The sequence below is a fragment of the Cydia fagiglandana genome, chromosome 4 (genome assembly GCF_963556715.1).
Source record: "Cydia fagiglandana chromosome 4, ilCydFagi1.1, whole genome shotgun sequence".
Taxonomy (NCBI): Eukaryota; Metazoa; Arthropoda; class Insecta; order Lepidoptera; family Tortricidae; genus Cydia; species Cydia fagiglandana.
In genome coordinates, this window is record NC_085935.1 from 13,739,820 (window position 1) to 13,758,033 (window position 18,214).

Below are 18,214 nucleotides of genomic sequence, written 5' to 3' on the forward strand. Positions count from 1 at the left end.
CTATGTCAAGGAGATCTCCTACCTCTACAAATTACCTACCTATGAATATCAATTGCATTATTGCCCTGAACAATTAAATGCTAACAGTATTCATTCATAGCACAAATAAGTTTCCCTACCTTCAATTCATACTTAAACGCTTCATTCATACACCTTACTTAATTCAGTCGTCATAACTGGCAACAGTGGCAACCTAACTGAACTGACCATCCTAAAAAAATGTTCCTAGTTCGTGCAGTGGGACGACTCTTACTAAACGCGGTTCACATTATCTTAGACACGCGGTAGACCTATGTAGAGTGTCAAGCCAAGTTCAAAAGAAGGGAACTGGCGACGCAACGGCCCGACCGTGAGTTATTATATGTATTACACGAACCATTTAGAGCCACTTCTGATAACTAAATTACGGACACATTTGTCGAACGGTGAAGGAATGAAGCGAGAAATTTCAATGCAATTATGGGTTATGGGAAGTAATAATCAAAGCACGTATGATATAACTCTCGTATATTTTTATAATTTATATTTTTAGTATTAATATTCAGTTTAATAAATAAGTCACTACTTACATTCTTAACTATTGGCCAGATAACATGCTCACTTCGATAACATTCAGACAGAAATATGCCTGTACTAATATGCTACTTACAGTAGATATTTTTCGTACTTAAGTATTTAAATACAATATATAATCACATCTACGACCTTCATGGTACAGTTAAATAGGTAACAAGAAGAAAAGTCATATCCTAATAAATTAAGTACTTTAAAATGTGTTAAATAAATAAAATAGGAGAAAATCATTCACACTAGGTAAGGTACCTATGTCTCGAAATTAAATTACAGTATAACGCCTCAAATACAACCGTGGCAAGAAATCACAGGTTCAAGTATATGTCTATTTACTCGTCCAAGGCAAGTTTTGAAAACTCTATAACTTTATTATTATCAATATTATCATCATTTGCATTATTGTCTTAATAAGTTTAAATATATATTTAACTTCTTCGTAAAATCAGAACAGCTAAAAAGTAAATTTCCTATAGTAGATGTACAGGTATGTTAAATACACATTACGCACACTACATATAAATATATATAACATTTAGGTCACATACATAGACTACACAGTCATAGAAGTACAGATGGAGTGCATAATTTTTTTCCTTCGTACTCTCTCGGAATCATTCACATTTGTCATGCTACATCAGTCAACCTCATACTTTTTGTACCGAGACTGACTGAAATAGCAAGACACGTTCGTATATTTCCGTGAAAATACGAAGGAATATAATTATGCACTACATCTGTATATAAATACAGTATACATTACTAATGTAATGTAATATATAGTACAAGTCAAATAAAAACAATGTTTTTTGACTTGTTGCCAACAACACAACCAAAACAAAACAAGCGCACTTTTCTAAGTTACGCAGGGAAAGTGCACCCACATAAAGTGCCTTTACTCGTAGTTAGTGCCTGTAGTCCTAAGGTACTTTTAAAAAGATTATTTAACTCTATGGGGTACGTGCAATACCAGGTGCCTAGCCAAGACGCCAATCGTTTGCGCCGTATCGAACGAAACACTCACTATTAATATGAGAGAGAAAAGGGTTTAGAAATAGGTATATTATGTTGATGTGGTGTAGGTCCCCGGTATGTCAAAAATGCAGTTTTGAAATTTATTTTCGCCTTAAAGTTAATAAAATATACTTATTTATCCCTTGTTGATGGTCCCACTTGATATATAATAATAATATTTTGAAGAAATATGACTAAATGTATGCTTAATATAAATTAGCACCTTGTAACGTAAATCAATCTGATTGATACTGTTAAATATTAAGAATATCATATAATTACAGAATTAGGTACCGCTTTATACTCACAATATGTGTTACCGGTTATGTCGTGAATACTTTAAGTATAAGAACCTTTAATTTAGACTGTTTGATGTAAGTGTGGGGATTTTCAATTCGTGATACCTATATAGTTAAAGAAATATACCTACCTATATCTCTGTTTTTGACATCTGCTAGATTATTCAGTTATCCCTGATCATGACCAGTAAAAGTGTCCAAAACAAATTAATTCTCGTTAAAGGTATTTAGGTACCCGTTACAATATTATCCTGATTTCTCAATGTATTGACTACTCTGCTCAGTGGAACACCATGCTTTACAAACACTTACTCTATTTGTATAACATATACTTGGTATTTAGAGCTTGATCGGGTAGTTCTGGTCAGGGTGTGCCTTAAACATTTTTGCGATGTAGTTTGTCTACTTTTTAAGTTTCTTAAGGACTTCATCGGCTGAAGCCTTGACTTCCTCCCACGACCCCTGGATGTCCTTCTCCTCGGTGAAACGTGAGCAGACAGCAAGCCTCAGGAAGTACACATCATCGATCTTCGACGGCACTAGGTGAATTCTGCCCCGTCCGTTAATCGTTCTCAGCAACTCTTCGTTAACCTCATTACTCTCTTTTAATTTGAAACAAACCAAACCCATCGTCACCTCTTCAAATATCTCAAATCTCTCGTCTTCCAAGCACAGCTTTTCGAAAAGATGTGCTAACGCGATATGCTTCCTAATGTGCTTTTGAAGGTTCTCGACTCCGTACAGTCTCAAAACGAACCACAGCTTGAGGGCTCTGAATCGACGGCCCAAGGGAATTTGCCAGTGGCGGTAGTCGGGAGCGGATCCCTGCTGGTCATGTTTCAGGTACAGAGGGTCCACGTTGAAAGCGTCTACGATCCAGCGCGGCTGCTTGAGCCACATGGCTGAACAGTCAAAGTTAACCAACATCCACTTGTGAGGGTTGAAGTTGAAGGAGTCAGCCTTCTCGACACCCTTCATCAGGTAACGGTATTCGGGGCAGATGAACGCAGAGCCGGCGTAGGCAGCGTCGACGTGGAGCCACAGGTTGTCGTCCTCCGCACAAACGTCACCGAGCTCATCAAGCGCATCGAAAGTGCAAGATGACGTTGTGCCAAGGGTTGCCACAACCTGAAAAACAATATAGCTCATAAGTAAGTTGATATAGGGACGGATGTTCATATAACGATCTAAAAATGGGCAACTTGAAAAAATATTGTTACCTAAATCCCAATTTGACAAAGACGCGGAAGCGCGTGCCAGCTAATAAGGGACGGAACAGGTCGCTGGTCTCAGCACATATTTTAATTCTTTGACCACCAAAGACGTCAACTGAGTTTCAACTACAGCCCAATATCAACCTTCGTACATTCCGACAAAGTTCGCGATGACGCGCTGCACACGATAGGCGTCTAAAGGATTAATAGGAATAGGAAAGAAGGTACAAGACTTCTTGGGCACAATCACCAATGAAGAAAAAGACTAAAAATTAAGACAATAAAGAAACTTACGTAGAAGGGTATAAGTCCTTTGGCCTTGTCTTCCCTGATTGCGTCGCGGAGGATGTCGGCGCGGAGCCGCCGCTTGCCGTCCGGCTGCAGGGAGCGCAATTTCACTCCGCCGAGGAGCCCGGCGCGCTCCACCGATGAGTGAGCTTGCTCTGAAATCATTATTTCGCTGATTAGAGCGCTCTGAAATCATTATTTGGCTGATTAGATCTGATAAAGATTTTGGCGAAGAGTGATTCTTTGGTGAAACTAATTATTATATAAGGTACTACTTACTATTGCAATATCCCACAAGCTTGGAAAGTATATCCGAGTCGGTCCAGTCTGGATGTTGCTCGCGAACTCTATGCATGACTCTGGACTTGGCCCCGAGGAGAGCCACGAGGGTAGCCTCGCTGGCAGTTCCCTGGATCACGCCGCCGCCCTCACCGCCCGAGCGCGCCAAGAACTCCTCCGGCAGACCCAACATCTGGCCCAGCCAGTCTAACATGACTACTTCCAGCTCGGTACATGCGGGACTAGCGATCTGGAAAAAAAAATATAGCATCAGCTTGTTGACAGAATCCTTAGTACTGGACAATATTTTAGGGAAGGGCTACACCCTGCACCCGTTGGTTCATTCGTCATAATATGGTCATATCCACTGAGTGCAAAATGTAAATTATGAAAGTACGGTGACGTATTTTTTAGGGTTCCGTACCCAAAGGGTAAAACGGGACCCTATTACTAAGACTTCGCTGTCCGTCCGTCCGTCCGTCCGTCTGTCACCAGGCTGTATATCACGAACCGTGATAGCTAGACAGTTGAAATTTTCACAGATGATGTATTTCTGTTGCCGCTATAACAACAAATACTAAAAACAGAATAAAATAAAGATTTAAATGGGGCTCCCATACAACAAACGTGATTTTTGACCAAAGTTAAGCAACGTCGGGAGTGGAGTTAAGTACTTGGATGGGTGACCGTTTTTCTTTGCTTTTTTTTTTGTTTTTTTTTTTTGCATTATGGTACGGAACCCTTCGTGCGCGAGTCCGACTCGCACTTGCCCGGTTTTTTAAACGGACAACGCTAATTGCTTATTCACCACTATTAGATAATATATATGTCCATGTATTAGATAGGTAATTGAAGTCAATTGCCTGATTTTTTGTGGCACGGCGTGTCTTTATCATGAAATCTAGAATGTTTATTTGGGCTGTACAACAACACTTACATATGTAGTACCTATATCGTGTATATCGAGAAAACGTTCTTGTTCTGATGGCCAGTATTTTCAATCTAAAAAAAACTTCTGAGGAACGTAGGCTTGCAATCAGTCACTATAGACACTGGACTCTGCAATCAGTCCCTACTTATAATTAAGTTCTTACGTTTTAATAAAAGAATGAGCTGTAAAATATCACCCTCAAAAAGTGTTCTTGTAGGTATTCAGCAGAAAGACGGAAATCGAGGGAGACATGGACGCAGCGTTGGTCTTGGTCAGAAAACACGTACCTAATGGCAATCAACAGTTCAGCATCATAAGTCATACATAACGGGTAAGTACCTAAATAATTAGAGTAAAGATACTAAGTACCTAGTGCTAGTAGTAGTAGTAATACCTATTACTTTTTACTAGTTTGGTGAAAACCATAGAATAAATACGTACCTAACTAAAATAATGGTTTTGTATGCCAACCGCAAATACATTTACTTTCCCACAACTGAGGCTTGTGTTAAAGCAACTGTAACGTTTAACGAGTCTATTACTATATATATATATTATTATATACTTCGGTGACATGTCAACTCTCGAATAAATTGACTATTGTGAAAAGTAAGCTAGCGCCGCTCTCACCGTGTTCTTATTACGCCGTTGGTTCGGTGTAAATCCGTTCCAACCGTTAAAACAATGATAAAACGCCGAGAACCGATAGAGCAGCAGCTCGGATATCAATCGAATCCCATATGTATATATATGGGGGTCAAATTAAATCAAAACGTGTTGATACATTTTTTTGCGTTAGCCTGAGGGTGATGCCTAAATGCCTATTACCTAACATAAAGGCACTCTACCAGCCTTTAGTATTCTGTTATGTTATAATACTCGTATTACTTTTTATTAAAGAATGGGACCGGTTTTCCTTGTTCGCGTTTCTTATCGTGAACTTGACACTGGCATTGAATTGATTTATACATTCAAGTAGGTACCTAAATAGAACACCTTTTTGATAAAGATATAACGAATTAAAAATGTATAGCTGCGTGCTAGGTCGTACTGTTTGCTTAGTTAAGGATAAGGATCCTTCCCGCAATTCCGACTATTCCGAGCAGTGCCCGAGAAACTTGTTAAATGCTATCACGCGATTGTGACTTCATCCAATGTCAGTAGACCACTAGAATTGTGTAACCTCGCAAATTCAAACGTCGGGCCTATGGTCTATACTGGTTCTCTTTTTGGCCCGAGAAAGTGACAGGTGACGTAGACCAGTATACATTTTAGGTCTACATATACCTGCCTATGTAACAACATGCGGTTTTACCGCTAAAGAGCCACCATAATATTATAGCTATCTTATTTTTACAGACTTTTAATTAACTTGCTCTATTAGTGGGTATAGCATATAACTTAGCTTAGTTCAAATCTTGGAAGCTAAATTTGACCCATTTCCCGATTTCCAATTGAGCTGAAAATTTGCATAGGTAGGTCCATATAACTCTTGAAAGTCTTGAACCTATTAAATATTTTTTTCCTAAAAACCTCCCTTATAGTGTAAATTTTTAAGAATAATCTTACCCAAGTAAATCCTATGCAGGCGATAGCGCCGCTCAGCATGTCAGCCACAATGGCGGGGTAGGAGTTCGCAGTGGGGAAGTAGGCGTGGAAGCGCGGCGAGTGCCAGTGGGTGACGCCGGTCATGACGACGCGCTCGATGTCGGCCATCACTGCGGTCCACGGCTCGGGCTGCTCGGGGGCCTGCTCAGGGACGAGCGGCCGCAGGTAGCCGGGCTTCACTGATGGAACTACTTGCCTAGAATATCGTATTTATATACTTAAGATTTGCCCGTGACATCTGAACTAAGGCTGCCTGAACGGAGGGTCTGGCATCAATCAATCAATCAAACTTTTATTGATGAAATAGAAGTATTTGCATCTAAAAGTTATTTACATATACAAAAAAGATTATAGAGATTATATATTTGATTTCATACGCACATAGATTTTTTGTTTCTTTACGTTAATTTACTGGATCAATACGCTGGAGGAACAGAAGTCTTTGTTAAAATAATATTATAATATATCCTACAAGCCGTGCAACAACAATTTTCAGGATTGTTTTGAGAACAACTTGTTCTTCATCACATCGTTTTGGAATAAGTATTCCGCCGGTATATTAACAAAATAAAACAGTACAATGCAGCTTACCTGTCCCTTATGTTCTCCAAGTACTCGGCGATGTAGTCAGTCATCGCCTTAGCGAAATCTTTGAAATCACCCGCCTCCATGGTTTCTGTACAACACAATTATTTATTCTAAGTGTTTGGCGAGCCAAATGAGTATAGTTACATATCTAAAGTGCTACCTACGTTATTTTTAAAAATATACTTATTTTAACGAATATACACAACTAGTAAGCCTCAAAAGTATAATAGCTAAGATATATATTATTAGCTCTTTGTTACGGGAGTGCAACGCAGCTTTTAGAATATTTGAAGTGCCTTCACTTCAAGCTAGCAAAATCAGGAATATAAGAATATTTCTGAAACTTAAACGTTTCTTAATACCAAATGAAAATGCATACGAAATCGTGCAAATCGAAATTAAGCACAAAATTAATAACATTGATTCAACTTTAAATATGGACGTCATAACTATGTATGTATGTATGTAGAATGTAGGTAACAAGGTACTACAATAGCAACTAAATTAAAAAAACAACAATTATTTTTAAAGTAACATGCAGAATTGCAGATGATTTCTGATGAGAATGAGAACGAACCGAATTTGAGTGATGTGTCCTGGTGAGTCATGTTTGCGCCTAGAAATTAAACCCATTTTATTGTAATCAATGCTTTGGTAATCAAACCGTGTAATCATTTAATCAATTCAATAACTATGCGCCAGAAACTACAGATTGATAGCTTCGTACCTACGAGGATAGATACGTCGCACAGATGGCTTGGTAATTTTTCTTCAATATTTGTCATTTATATATTTTATTTGATAGTGGTGATCCTACTGTCAAATATCATTATATCATATTTATCACAATGAATTATTTTTACTTAAGATAAGTAATTATAATTAAGCTACTAAGTCCTTTCAGAAAAATAGTTGTCTAACGTTTATCGCATTTGGATCATATCTGGACTAATTAAATATCCGCTTTTTGCTAAGTTACTAGCGTATCTAAAACGCAAAGATATAATCGCCATATATTTTCCAATTTCTCTCTAAATAATTATTACTAGATTTTTTATACTAATTTGAACCCACAGCGAGTAACTGCCATAGTTAGGTATACAATTACCTAGGTCACAAAGTTCGGTTAAATTGGTGGTCCTTGTTCAATGTCGAGAGAACGGAGCTTGCGCAACGCCGGGCGGCGGGCAAGTGGTGCGAGGTTATGTGCAGACCTCGTCGGCTGCGGATAGCACGGTTTCCAACATAGTCCACGGCACTAGGGCATTTACACGCTATACTAATAAGTCTAACATGTAATAAATTATTATTCATGTACTCTATGTAAACACCGCACTTGTTCTGAAGAAAATAATAAATGTCCTTTGGAGCCCGTTGAATTAATTTCTTTCTTTAGCTTAGATGGGAAGGAGTCATTGACATTCGAGTATTTTTAAACCTATCAGCATCACTTTCAACCAGTGTTACTACTGTTACTAAGTACCTACTTCAGTAAATTTATTTTTGCCTGTTTGACGTTATCTATGTAGTTCATCTAATTAAGTACCTATAAGATTTATTACCTATTTTATATTTAAGTATGTTTATATGCCAGTGCCATCTTATCAATTAAATTTAAAGGTACATATAGTACATACCTATCTGAATAAATGCCTTATCGAAAATAGTAACTATAGACAGTGTAATAAATGATTACACTGTCTATAGTTACTATTTTTTTGAATTTAGATATTAGCGATTCTTAATATCTAAATATTTCATGCATAAAAAGTGGCTCATAAATTTTTTTTTTTTTTTTTTTTATTATGAATGGGCTTACTCATGGCCACAGACTAGCCGAGGCGTAGACGTGGCCTACGATGGAGCGAGCTCGCCCAGAAGGTGCCTGTTCACTCTTGATTTGAAGGTTGCCGGGTTATAAGAACACGGAAATATAGACGCCGGCAAGGAATTCCATTCCTTGGCAGTGCGCATAAGGAAAGTAGAAGCAAAGCGCTTCGTGCGAATTGGTGGAATATCTACCAAGTAAGGATGGAAACCGGCCGTGCGTCTAAAAGTCCGATGGTAGAATGGGGACGGTGGAATAAGCTCGTGTAGCTCTTGGGCACACTCCCCGAAGTGCAACCTGTAGAATACCGACAGGCTGGCGACTTTCCGCCGATGGGCCAAAGACTGAAGCTTAGCCGTTAGCTTCTTGTCGCCAATCATCCTCCTGGCTCTGCGCTCCACTGAGTCCAAAGCGGCGAGTTGGTATTTAGCTGAGCCATCCCACAGGTGGCTGCAATACTCCATACACGACCGGACTTGAGCTTTGTAAAATGTTAGAAGCTGTCCAGGTGTGAAGTATCGCTTCACCTTATTTAGGACGCCCAGCTTTCTGGCCGCAGTTTGTGCTTTAGACTCAATGAAGCTGCCGAAGCTGAGGACTGAACTCAGCTCCATGCCGAGGAGTTCCAGGCTGTCGGCAATAGGTACAGATGCACCCCGGAAAGAAGGAGTCAGGTCGAATGGACTCCGTTTTGCGGAAAATAGACACGTCTGCGTTTTGGAGGCATTGAACGTGACCAGATTGTCATCACCCCACTGGGAAACGAGACTAAGGGTCAAGTTCATTCGCTCAACCATGGCCTCTCTCTGTGAACGTATATCCTCCCTGCTGTCCCCTGCACCAGCCAAATATCTCTCAACAACCGTACTGTCATCTGCATAACCTACAATGCTGGGTTGCAGCATGTCGTTAATGTGGAGCAGGAAAAGGGTTGCGGAGAGAACAGACCCCTGAGGAACACCGGCGTCAATGGCCATGAGGTCTGAAGAGCAGCCATCAATAACTACTCTGATCGACCGTTCACTCAAGAAATCAGATAGCCAGCTACAAAAGTCAGCAGGGATGCCGTATGCAGGAAGCTTGCTAAGGAGACTTGCGTGCCAAACCCTGTCAAAGGCCTTCGAGATGTCCAGTGAAACAGCAAGCGCTTCACCGTTCCTCTCGATGGCCTCGCCGCAGCAGTGCGTGACATACGCTAAAAGATCCCCAGTAGACCGACCTCGGCGAAAGCCATATTGACGGTCACTGAGCAGATCATTTGCTTCGAGGTATGCCAGCAGCTTGCCGTTAAGTACCCTTTCCATGACTTTACAGAGCATGGAGGTAATGGCGATTGGTCGGTAATTGCAGGGATCAGCACGACTACCCTTCTTGGGTACTGGCTGCACGTTTGCAAGCCTCCAGGATTTCGGCACCGTTCTTGTTTGGAGAGAGAGGCGGTACAGGCGTGTCAGTACAGAAGACAACTCAGGCGCACACTGCTTTAGTACACGTGCAGGTATACCGTCTGGTCCACTGGCCTTATTCACGTCAAGATTCTGCAGAGCTCGGCGTACCTCTTTTTGATGAATAGCAATTCTCTGCATAGAGGAACTGCATTGAGGTAGCGTAGGTGGAAGTTTTGAGCCTGCGTCTAGACGTGAATTGCTCGCAAACAGAGAAGCAAACAAGTTTGCTTTCTCTGTCGCGGAGTGGGCCAGTGTCCCATCAGGTTTCTGCAGAGGTGGCAATGTGGGTCGGCAGAAGTTGGATTCGACCGCTTTCGACAGGGACCAGAACCGCTTGCTACCAGGAGGGTAGGAGGCGAGTTTGGCCCCTATTCGACTGACGTGGTCGAATCGAGCCTTTCGAAGCACCCGTTTGCAGGACTTGGCAGCTGAGTTAAAGGCTTTTTTCCTCGCGCGAACCCTCTGTGCGCCAGCTTTGGTATCGCGGGCTAATACCCAAGCCTGGTATGCAGACTGCTTAAGGGCCTCGGCTCGAGCACAGTCCGAATTGTACCATGCTCGGGTCTTGTGATCGAGCGATAGGTCGGAGAACGGAATGAAATATTCCATTCCCTGCCGAATCACATCCGCAACAGCCTCAGCAGAACACGAGGGGTCACCCGAAGAAAAACAGACCTGCCGCCAGGGGAAAGACGCAAAGAAATGCCGCATCTCATCCCAGTCCGCTGACTCGTATCGCCATACTCTCCTCGTGCCCCTAGGGCAGAGATCAGGAGGAGAGTGGATCGACACGGATTTCACTAGACAGTGATCGGACGATCCTAGCGGAGCTGAGACCGAAACCGAGTGCCTGTCTGGATCAGTTGTCAGCAGAAGGTCAAGGCAATTGGGTGTATGGTCAGTAACATCCGGTATCCGCGTCGCAACATTTACCAGCTGGGTAAGGTTTAGGGATACAGCAAATTTGCGCGCTTCCCTCCCAGCGTGGCAAGCATAATATCAGCATTATGAGTATATACCCTATAATGGGCGTGGAACCAGTAATGGGACAAAAAAACATAATTCCTCTAAAATAAGTATCTAAAAGTAGTTTATAAACACTGGCTGTATATTATCATAAATAAGAGTCCTAGAGCTGTTTCAGTTTGAAGTTTCATTAAATTTGGTTGCTTTTTAAGAAATTGGCGTCAACCCAAAAGTTGTCGTGTCACTGAAAAAAAATACCACTACGAATTCTTAACAACTTCGCTAAGAGAGGTGAGTTAATTTATTAAATTTCAATTAATTAATACTTGATGAAAACTAGAATGTGTTTTGTTAATTGAATTTACCATGAGATAAGGTATACAACACACTATGTTGTGACTCCACAGATGTAAAAAAATAGTGGTATTTGGCCCAATCCCATTATAGGAGCTGTAAAACTGCGTACCTCCTATGATGGGACAATTGACAGAATGATGCTTGCCATGCCATAATTTCATGTTTAAACAATACAGAAGTAAAATGTAGTTACGAAATATGTCAATCAGGAGGTATTCTCGGACTTCGGATAAATTAATATCATTTTTCCAAACTTTTATTTAACTTGCCCTGTTAGTTAGTGTGGGTCCAATCTTGGTAGCTGAATTTGAGCCACTTTTCGATTTCCGATTCAGTTGAAATTTTGTGTAACTACGTAATTAAGTATGCAAATCGGATGATAATGCAATATTATGATAACATGGACCTAATCTGATGATGGAGACAGGAGGTGGCCATGGGAACTTTATCGCAATAAACCCTAACTAATTGTGTTTGGGTATATTACAATTGTGTCCATGGATCTAATACAATAATAATTGGCTGTGGAAAGAAAAATACATTCAGCGATAAAATCTTATACCAAAAATTGATTTTTTTGTCGTAACTTATTCCCCATTTCAATATTTTATACTGATAGAGCAATGTCCATTATAGGGGGCCCATTACTGGATCCACGTCCATTACCGGGGGCCCATTACTGGAACTTTGGTGTCCATGACTGGAGAAAAAAAGCATAGTTTTAATTTGTTAAATATGTGGAAACTAATTGCTGTATCTTTCATACAACACGCCTAAAACATGAAAGACGGATAGGACTTTCATCTTTTAACACGCTAAGCGGTAGACCATTTACATGTATACGGGAAATATCATAAATACTCCAAATTTCCTCTTAAATGTCCCATGACTGGTGCTGTTACTATAAGTTCCCCACTTCATTCACTAGTGGTTTAGTGAACTGTACCTAAGTAGAGAGTAGAACTCAGGAGTTCAAATTCGCTATTTTGTAAAAATCCAAATAGAAAACCCTACCTATAACGTTCCTATCTTATCTTTTAGTCATAGGAGGCCTGTGTCCAGCAGTGGGATGTTGGGAGGTATAGACTGAATTATTATTATAGCCTGTTATAGAGTGACTTGAAGTTAGTAATTGGTGACAAGAAACGCGGCGTAACTAAGTTTCCTCCGTATCTGTGCGCCTACCGCTCGTATCCGGTCCTTTGTGCAACATTATATTATATCCGCTTTGATACAATTTTAGAAGTGGTCCGACCTTCGCTGATTTATAACTGAACTCATAGCTACTTCGATCTTGTAATTCAAATCTATCAAAAGATATTGGTATCTAGAATAATCAATTTTAGGTTTTTACACATAGGTAATTAACTTTCGATCTAACTATATAAAGACAGAATGATTTTTTCTAAAAAAAATCTCGTAACAATAAACATGAATTCACGTACCTTTGTGTAGTTCCGGTTTTTAGATTGTTTTGGTAGTGTTTTCTCGGTCTATTTATAGTACCTAATTGTAGTTGACTAGTTGCATTGACTAGATACCTAATTAGATGGGCCTTAAAATTGTATTGAGATTATTGTGTCAATAGCATTCATTTCATTAATTATTAACCAGAATTAGACGACGTCATCAACCGTAACAGAAGGGTATTCTAAAGCCCGCTCCAGACTATGCGCGTGAATCGCGGGCGAAGCCGCGAACGCGAGTGTGGAGTCGATTTCGCTGTCTGCGAACATCGACGCCACACTTGCGTTCGCGGCTTCGCGCCGCGATTATCGCGCACGAGTATGGAGGGGGCTTTAGCACCAATTATTCCTTACCGTAGGACGAGCGAGATCCAAGGCAGTCTGATGGGTTGCACGATTTCGATACACGCAATCTGTCGCGAATTTAGTTTACAAACACTTTCTGTGATTTGATTTATTTATTCGTTAAATATGTACAGCAAACTTCACTATATCTAATTGTACATTTTAATTGAAACCAGCGTTTAATGACATTATATTATATCACATGATTTATTTTTGCCTGGTCAAGTTCTACTTAAGTGTTCTTACAAATCGCGTTATTAGGCGGGAAATTCCAACCTTACAATTTGTGTGTTCGAAATCGAATTAAGTATAAAATGAATGTATAAGTACGTATATTAATACTTATCGTTTATCCTTATTATAAATTAGTCAGGAGTGGCCTTTACTTCATCTTGAAATAAGTTTGGCAGGAAACTAGTAAATGCGGTAAACACCGTTTCCCCAGACGGGGGATCCCTCGCCGCGTTAATAAATACTTACGCATAACCTGTGTAGGCCTGCCGTAAGGTAAGTACACGGTATACGGTACCGGTAGACCGCCGTGCGTCATCGGCGCTTGGATTTATCCACTAATGATTTCTGTTTAAGTTGGACTAAGTGAAACGCTGGATGGAAAACCCCTGTCCTAGATGTCAACCCGCTTTAATTATTATGTTACCTATCATTTTATCTTATCGAGTACGGTGTTCATTTTCCTTGTAACTATTCAAAATACGCTATTAGCGTGATAAAAGTGAAATTTAAATAAATGAAAAACCGGGCACGGGCGAGTCGGACTCGCGCACAAAGGGTTCCGTACCATATGCAAAAAAAAAGCAAACAAAAAACGGTCACCCATCCAAGTATACCTACTGACCACTCCCGACATTGCTTAACTTTGGTCAAAAATCACGTTTGTTGTATGGGAGCCCCATTTAAATCTTTATTTTATTCTGTTTTTAGTATTTGTTGTTATAGCGGCAACAGAAATACATCATCTGTGAAAATTTCAACAGTCTAGCTATCACGGTTCGTGAGATACAGCCTGGTGACAGACGGACGGACGGACAGCGAAGTCTTAGTAATAGGGTCCCGTTTTACCCTTTGGGTACGGAACCCTTAATAAAAACCGGCTAAGAGTATAAATATCTATGTTGTAGGGTTCCGTAGCCGATATTATTTTAGTAGTTACAAGTACTTAAGTAATTCAATCGACAAGAATGAACTATAATATACCTGCAACTCGTGATTCGTTATTGTATTTACCCCTTTTAACTCTCTTTAACAATTCTAAAACTATTTTTTGTAATATTTATTGAAGTCTATTTACAGCACTTACCTAAAGTAAAAGTAAATCACCAACACTTAAAACGTACCAGCGTACCTATAGAAGGTATAAGTACTAATTAATCTAATTATTCATTAATTAGGGCATAGGAAAGGTATAATGCATGTGACTAATTAGACGTGACAAATTCATTGACAAGGGCAGACAATAGCCGTGACAAAGACCAGTTTATGACGTTTGAAAGTTGAGAAATGACCTTTGGTTATTCGAGTAGATTATTAGTAAATTATTACACAATACACACATTTTTACGTAAGTATAATCATAAATATAAAATAATCATAAACTCTATAAGAAATTCCTATATATATATTTAATTAGTGAATTATTAGACATTACCTATTGTATAATTATTCTACTTTTTATATTATTTATTCTTTTTGGACATTGACGTACTTTTGTTTTGACATTGTTTCGTTTTAAACCATTGCCATTTGACATTCATTTCTAGTCATTTGAATGTTGACGCTATTTACTAGGACTAGTTTATTTATTATTTCTGACTCTCAATGATGTCATTTGTCATTTATATTTTACGTTTTCTAATAAATAAATCTAAATTTAATATTATTTGTTACTTACCTTGATTAAAAAAACAGTATATCTACTTAAGACAGATTAAAATTTAATTAAGACGCCATGCGGATTTATCACAGAACGATCTACATCCAGATTTAGTTACAATAATTTACAATAAGATTATCGATCATTAATTAGTGAAAACAAGATCTAATCTAATTAAATAAGAATTGAAAAAGTGCACAGAATTAGAAACATTAATTAGTCTTATATATATTGATTACGTTCAGTGTGTTATTAAATCAAAATTACTTACTCGGTTTTTCATTTGAGATGCATGCAATGCAAATTTATTGGGTAATTTTGGTAACACAATAGAATTAAGTAAATGAGTTAAGACCCATTTAGAGCCATTCGGCGCATGATAGGAGGCCTGTGCCTAGCAGCTGAAATTCTATTTTTTTATTAATTTAATATAATTAAACTCTAGGTATACATCTTTTTGGAATTCACCCATCTGTCATCAAATTTTGATTGTTCTGTAAATATTGTACCTACCTACATTAATTACTGTTAGGTATAGAGGGGCGTTTCTTTCGTCTCTTAGGATTCTCAGAAATTTTAGGTTATTCCTACTCAGAATTACGATCCCTAGCACGGAACCCTCATAAATACGTGATTTGATATATGTAGTTCGTTTTTTTTTTAGCATTAGAAAGAACTTGAAAGAAGGTAAGCGATCTTGGCATGTCTATTAATAGAAAAACGCTTTTTAAAAATCAGTAATTATTACTTATGAAAGCAGAAGAATATAAATGATCGTATTCGATTCATAATTGTAACATATTTTCCGTAACTTATTTTTAAAATGTGTTTTTCAATTAAAAGACACATCAAGATTGTTCGTTGTCTTGTGTTTGTTTGTATTTCTAATGCTAAAAAAACGAACTATAGTACAGAACCCTCGAGGCCCAAGTCCGACTCGCACTTGGCCGGCTTTTGATAAAAAAAAATCAGACGCTTCACCTCCAACTATCGGTATAAAAGTAAATAGACATAACGAGATATTATATAAAGAATTATTCTTCCATTGCAAGTCCTTCAGGAACGTGCCTTTTTCCTGTTTAAGGGAACTTCTTCGCAATTTTTCCCGAGTAACAAGTTATAGCGTCAGTAAGCGCGTTCGTTAATACATTTTGTTACGATGATTTTTATACCTACTTGTTAGATACCTATGTACCTAGTCTACTGACATAAGAAATATCTCTATTAAAAAATTTGAAAACAACTTAGGCAAAGGTAAAAATTAAGTAGATAAGAATTTCCATAAAAAGTTTAAGTTGGTAAGGTAATACTTAATATAAATATTTTACATTTTGAATTTTTAGATAGGTATAATTTCTTAGCATCTCTCATCGTCATATTTATTTATCCTAACAAAAAATGCGTATCTATCTCTTAAACAAATATTTACACCCCAAACATCACAAGTCGCCGCTTCATATACTGTGATGTTAGGAAGTACTCGTAGATACCCCATGAATAATAATAAAATTAAATTATATACCTAAACCTTCCCCAATAATCACTGTATTGACAGGTGAAAACCTCATGAAAATTCGTTCGGTAGTTTTTGAGAACATATACAAACACACAGCAGACAGACGCGGAGGGGGACTTTGTTTTATAAGGTGTAGAGATAATAAATACACTTACATTTGTAACGCACTTTAGAAACAGTTTAGTTATGTTATTAAAATAATCAGTCACAGTAATAATTATTGATAACAAATTTAAATTCGCATTAAACTTAACTCCGATTTAAAATTAACTGGTGTTAGTTATGACAATCTCAATTGTTGCACTTACCTAGTATAATTCCTCACAAAAACAAGATTTCAAACAAAAACACAGCCTTCACCTCGGTAATTTGCAACAAAAGTAAAGTAGGTAATTGATTTGATTGGTCTCGTGCGATCGTTTATTCGCGCAGCGGACCGTGGGTTAGGAGCGCTGCCGCGTTCACACTACGGCGCGCCGCGGGCCTTGCAAACCTTATATACCCTCGTAACACCTATATAGTTAGACTCCATCAGGAAGATTAGCCTCGCGCATGAGCCGTCAGCCCGAATACTAATATTGTAGCAACCACACTGAACTGATAAGAGGGTTGCATCCCTATTTCAATGACACACACCACGCCACCACACAGCTTCAGTATAGGATCAATCGAACAGTGCTGTATCAGCCATTCCGGTCGAATATTATTTCGTGCTTTTTAGGGTTCCGTAGTCAACCCCTACCTTATAGTTTCGCCATCTCCGTCGATCTGTCTGTCTGTTTACAGCTTTGCGCACTGACCATACTTAAGTGCTAGAAAGCTACAAATTAGCATAGTTAGGTATACGGGATGGGTAATATACCCATATTACCACTTACCACTTTTAGGTGTTACAAGATGTACAAAGTGCTTCAAATTATTGACTGAATGACTAAACCATTAGGTGCGGAAATTTATCAAGACTATACGAGTAAAATTATTTTGAACAAGATCGATTTAACTTACCAGACACGTATTAGTTAGTAAGTGATAACAGTTTTTCAAATTATAACTTCTTATTCCGCAAGATACGCCGTTTTGCTGGTATTACTTGCCTACTTGTTAATGACTTGTTATTTTTTTTTCATAACCGTACATTTATTTTTGTATATAGTTTTATCTTGACCCTATCTAAAAATACTTGACTTAGTAAATATTGTATGGTTTCATATTTTTTCTGCTTTGGGCCCTTCCTGCATACCTAGATTAGGTACTTTAAGTATAACATAAAAAAGATTTTTCCGTAAAAATAGCGGTTGAGCCTTATCGCTAAAGAACGATTTTACAGATTTATATTACATACTAATTTACAATTAATAACATTATCTATTGCACAATACATGCCTCAAACCATCGTAACACAAAAAAAAAAATGTTGAACCACTTGCTACGCTTGCAGTTAATTTTAGAACCTTCACTTACTCGGGTTTCTATACTTTCTATATGTATTGGCATGAGGGGTAAACAACAACTTTTCCCTCTTGTAAAACAAATAAATATGTATTTTGTGATTATAATACCTATAATAAATAAGGAAACGGTACAAGATACACATCGTTTTCAAGTA

General features: G+C 38.5%; 1 protein-coding gene across 1 annotated transcript; it reads right to left on the bottom strand.

Annotated features, from left to right (window-relative positions):
* Positions 1 to 490: 490 nt before the first annotated feature.
* On the bottom strand, positions 491 to 17,090 carry LOC134663801 (aromatic-L-amino-acid decarboxylase). Its single transcript, XM_063520306.1, has 6 exons — positions 16,917 to 17,090; positions 6,795 to 6,879; positions 6,165 to 6,399; positions 3,665 to 3,914; positions 3,392 to 3,540; positions 491 to 3,011 (listed from the first exon to the last, which is right to left on the bottom strand). The coding sequence occupies exons 2-6, from the start codon at positions 6,872 to 6,874 to the stop codon at positions 2,286 to 2,288; spliced, it is 1,440 nt and encodes a 479-aa protein (XP_063376376.1). The 5' UTR covers positions 6,875 to 6,879; positions 16,917 to 17,090; the 3' UTR covers positions 491 to 2,285.
* Positions 17,091 to 18,214: the final 1,124 nt, after the last annotated feature.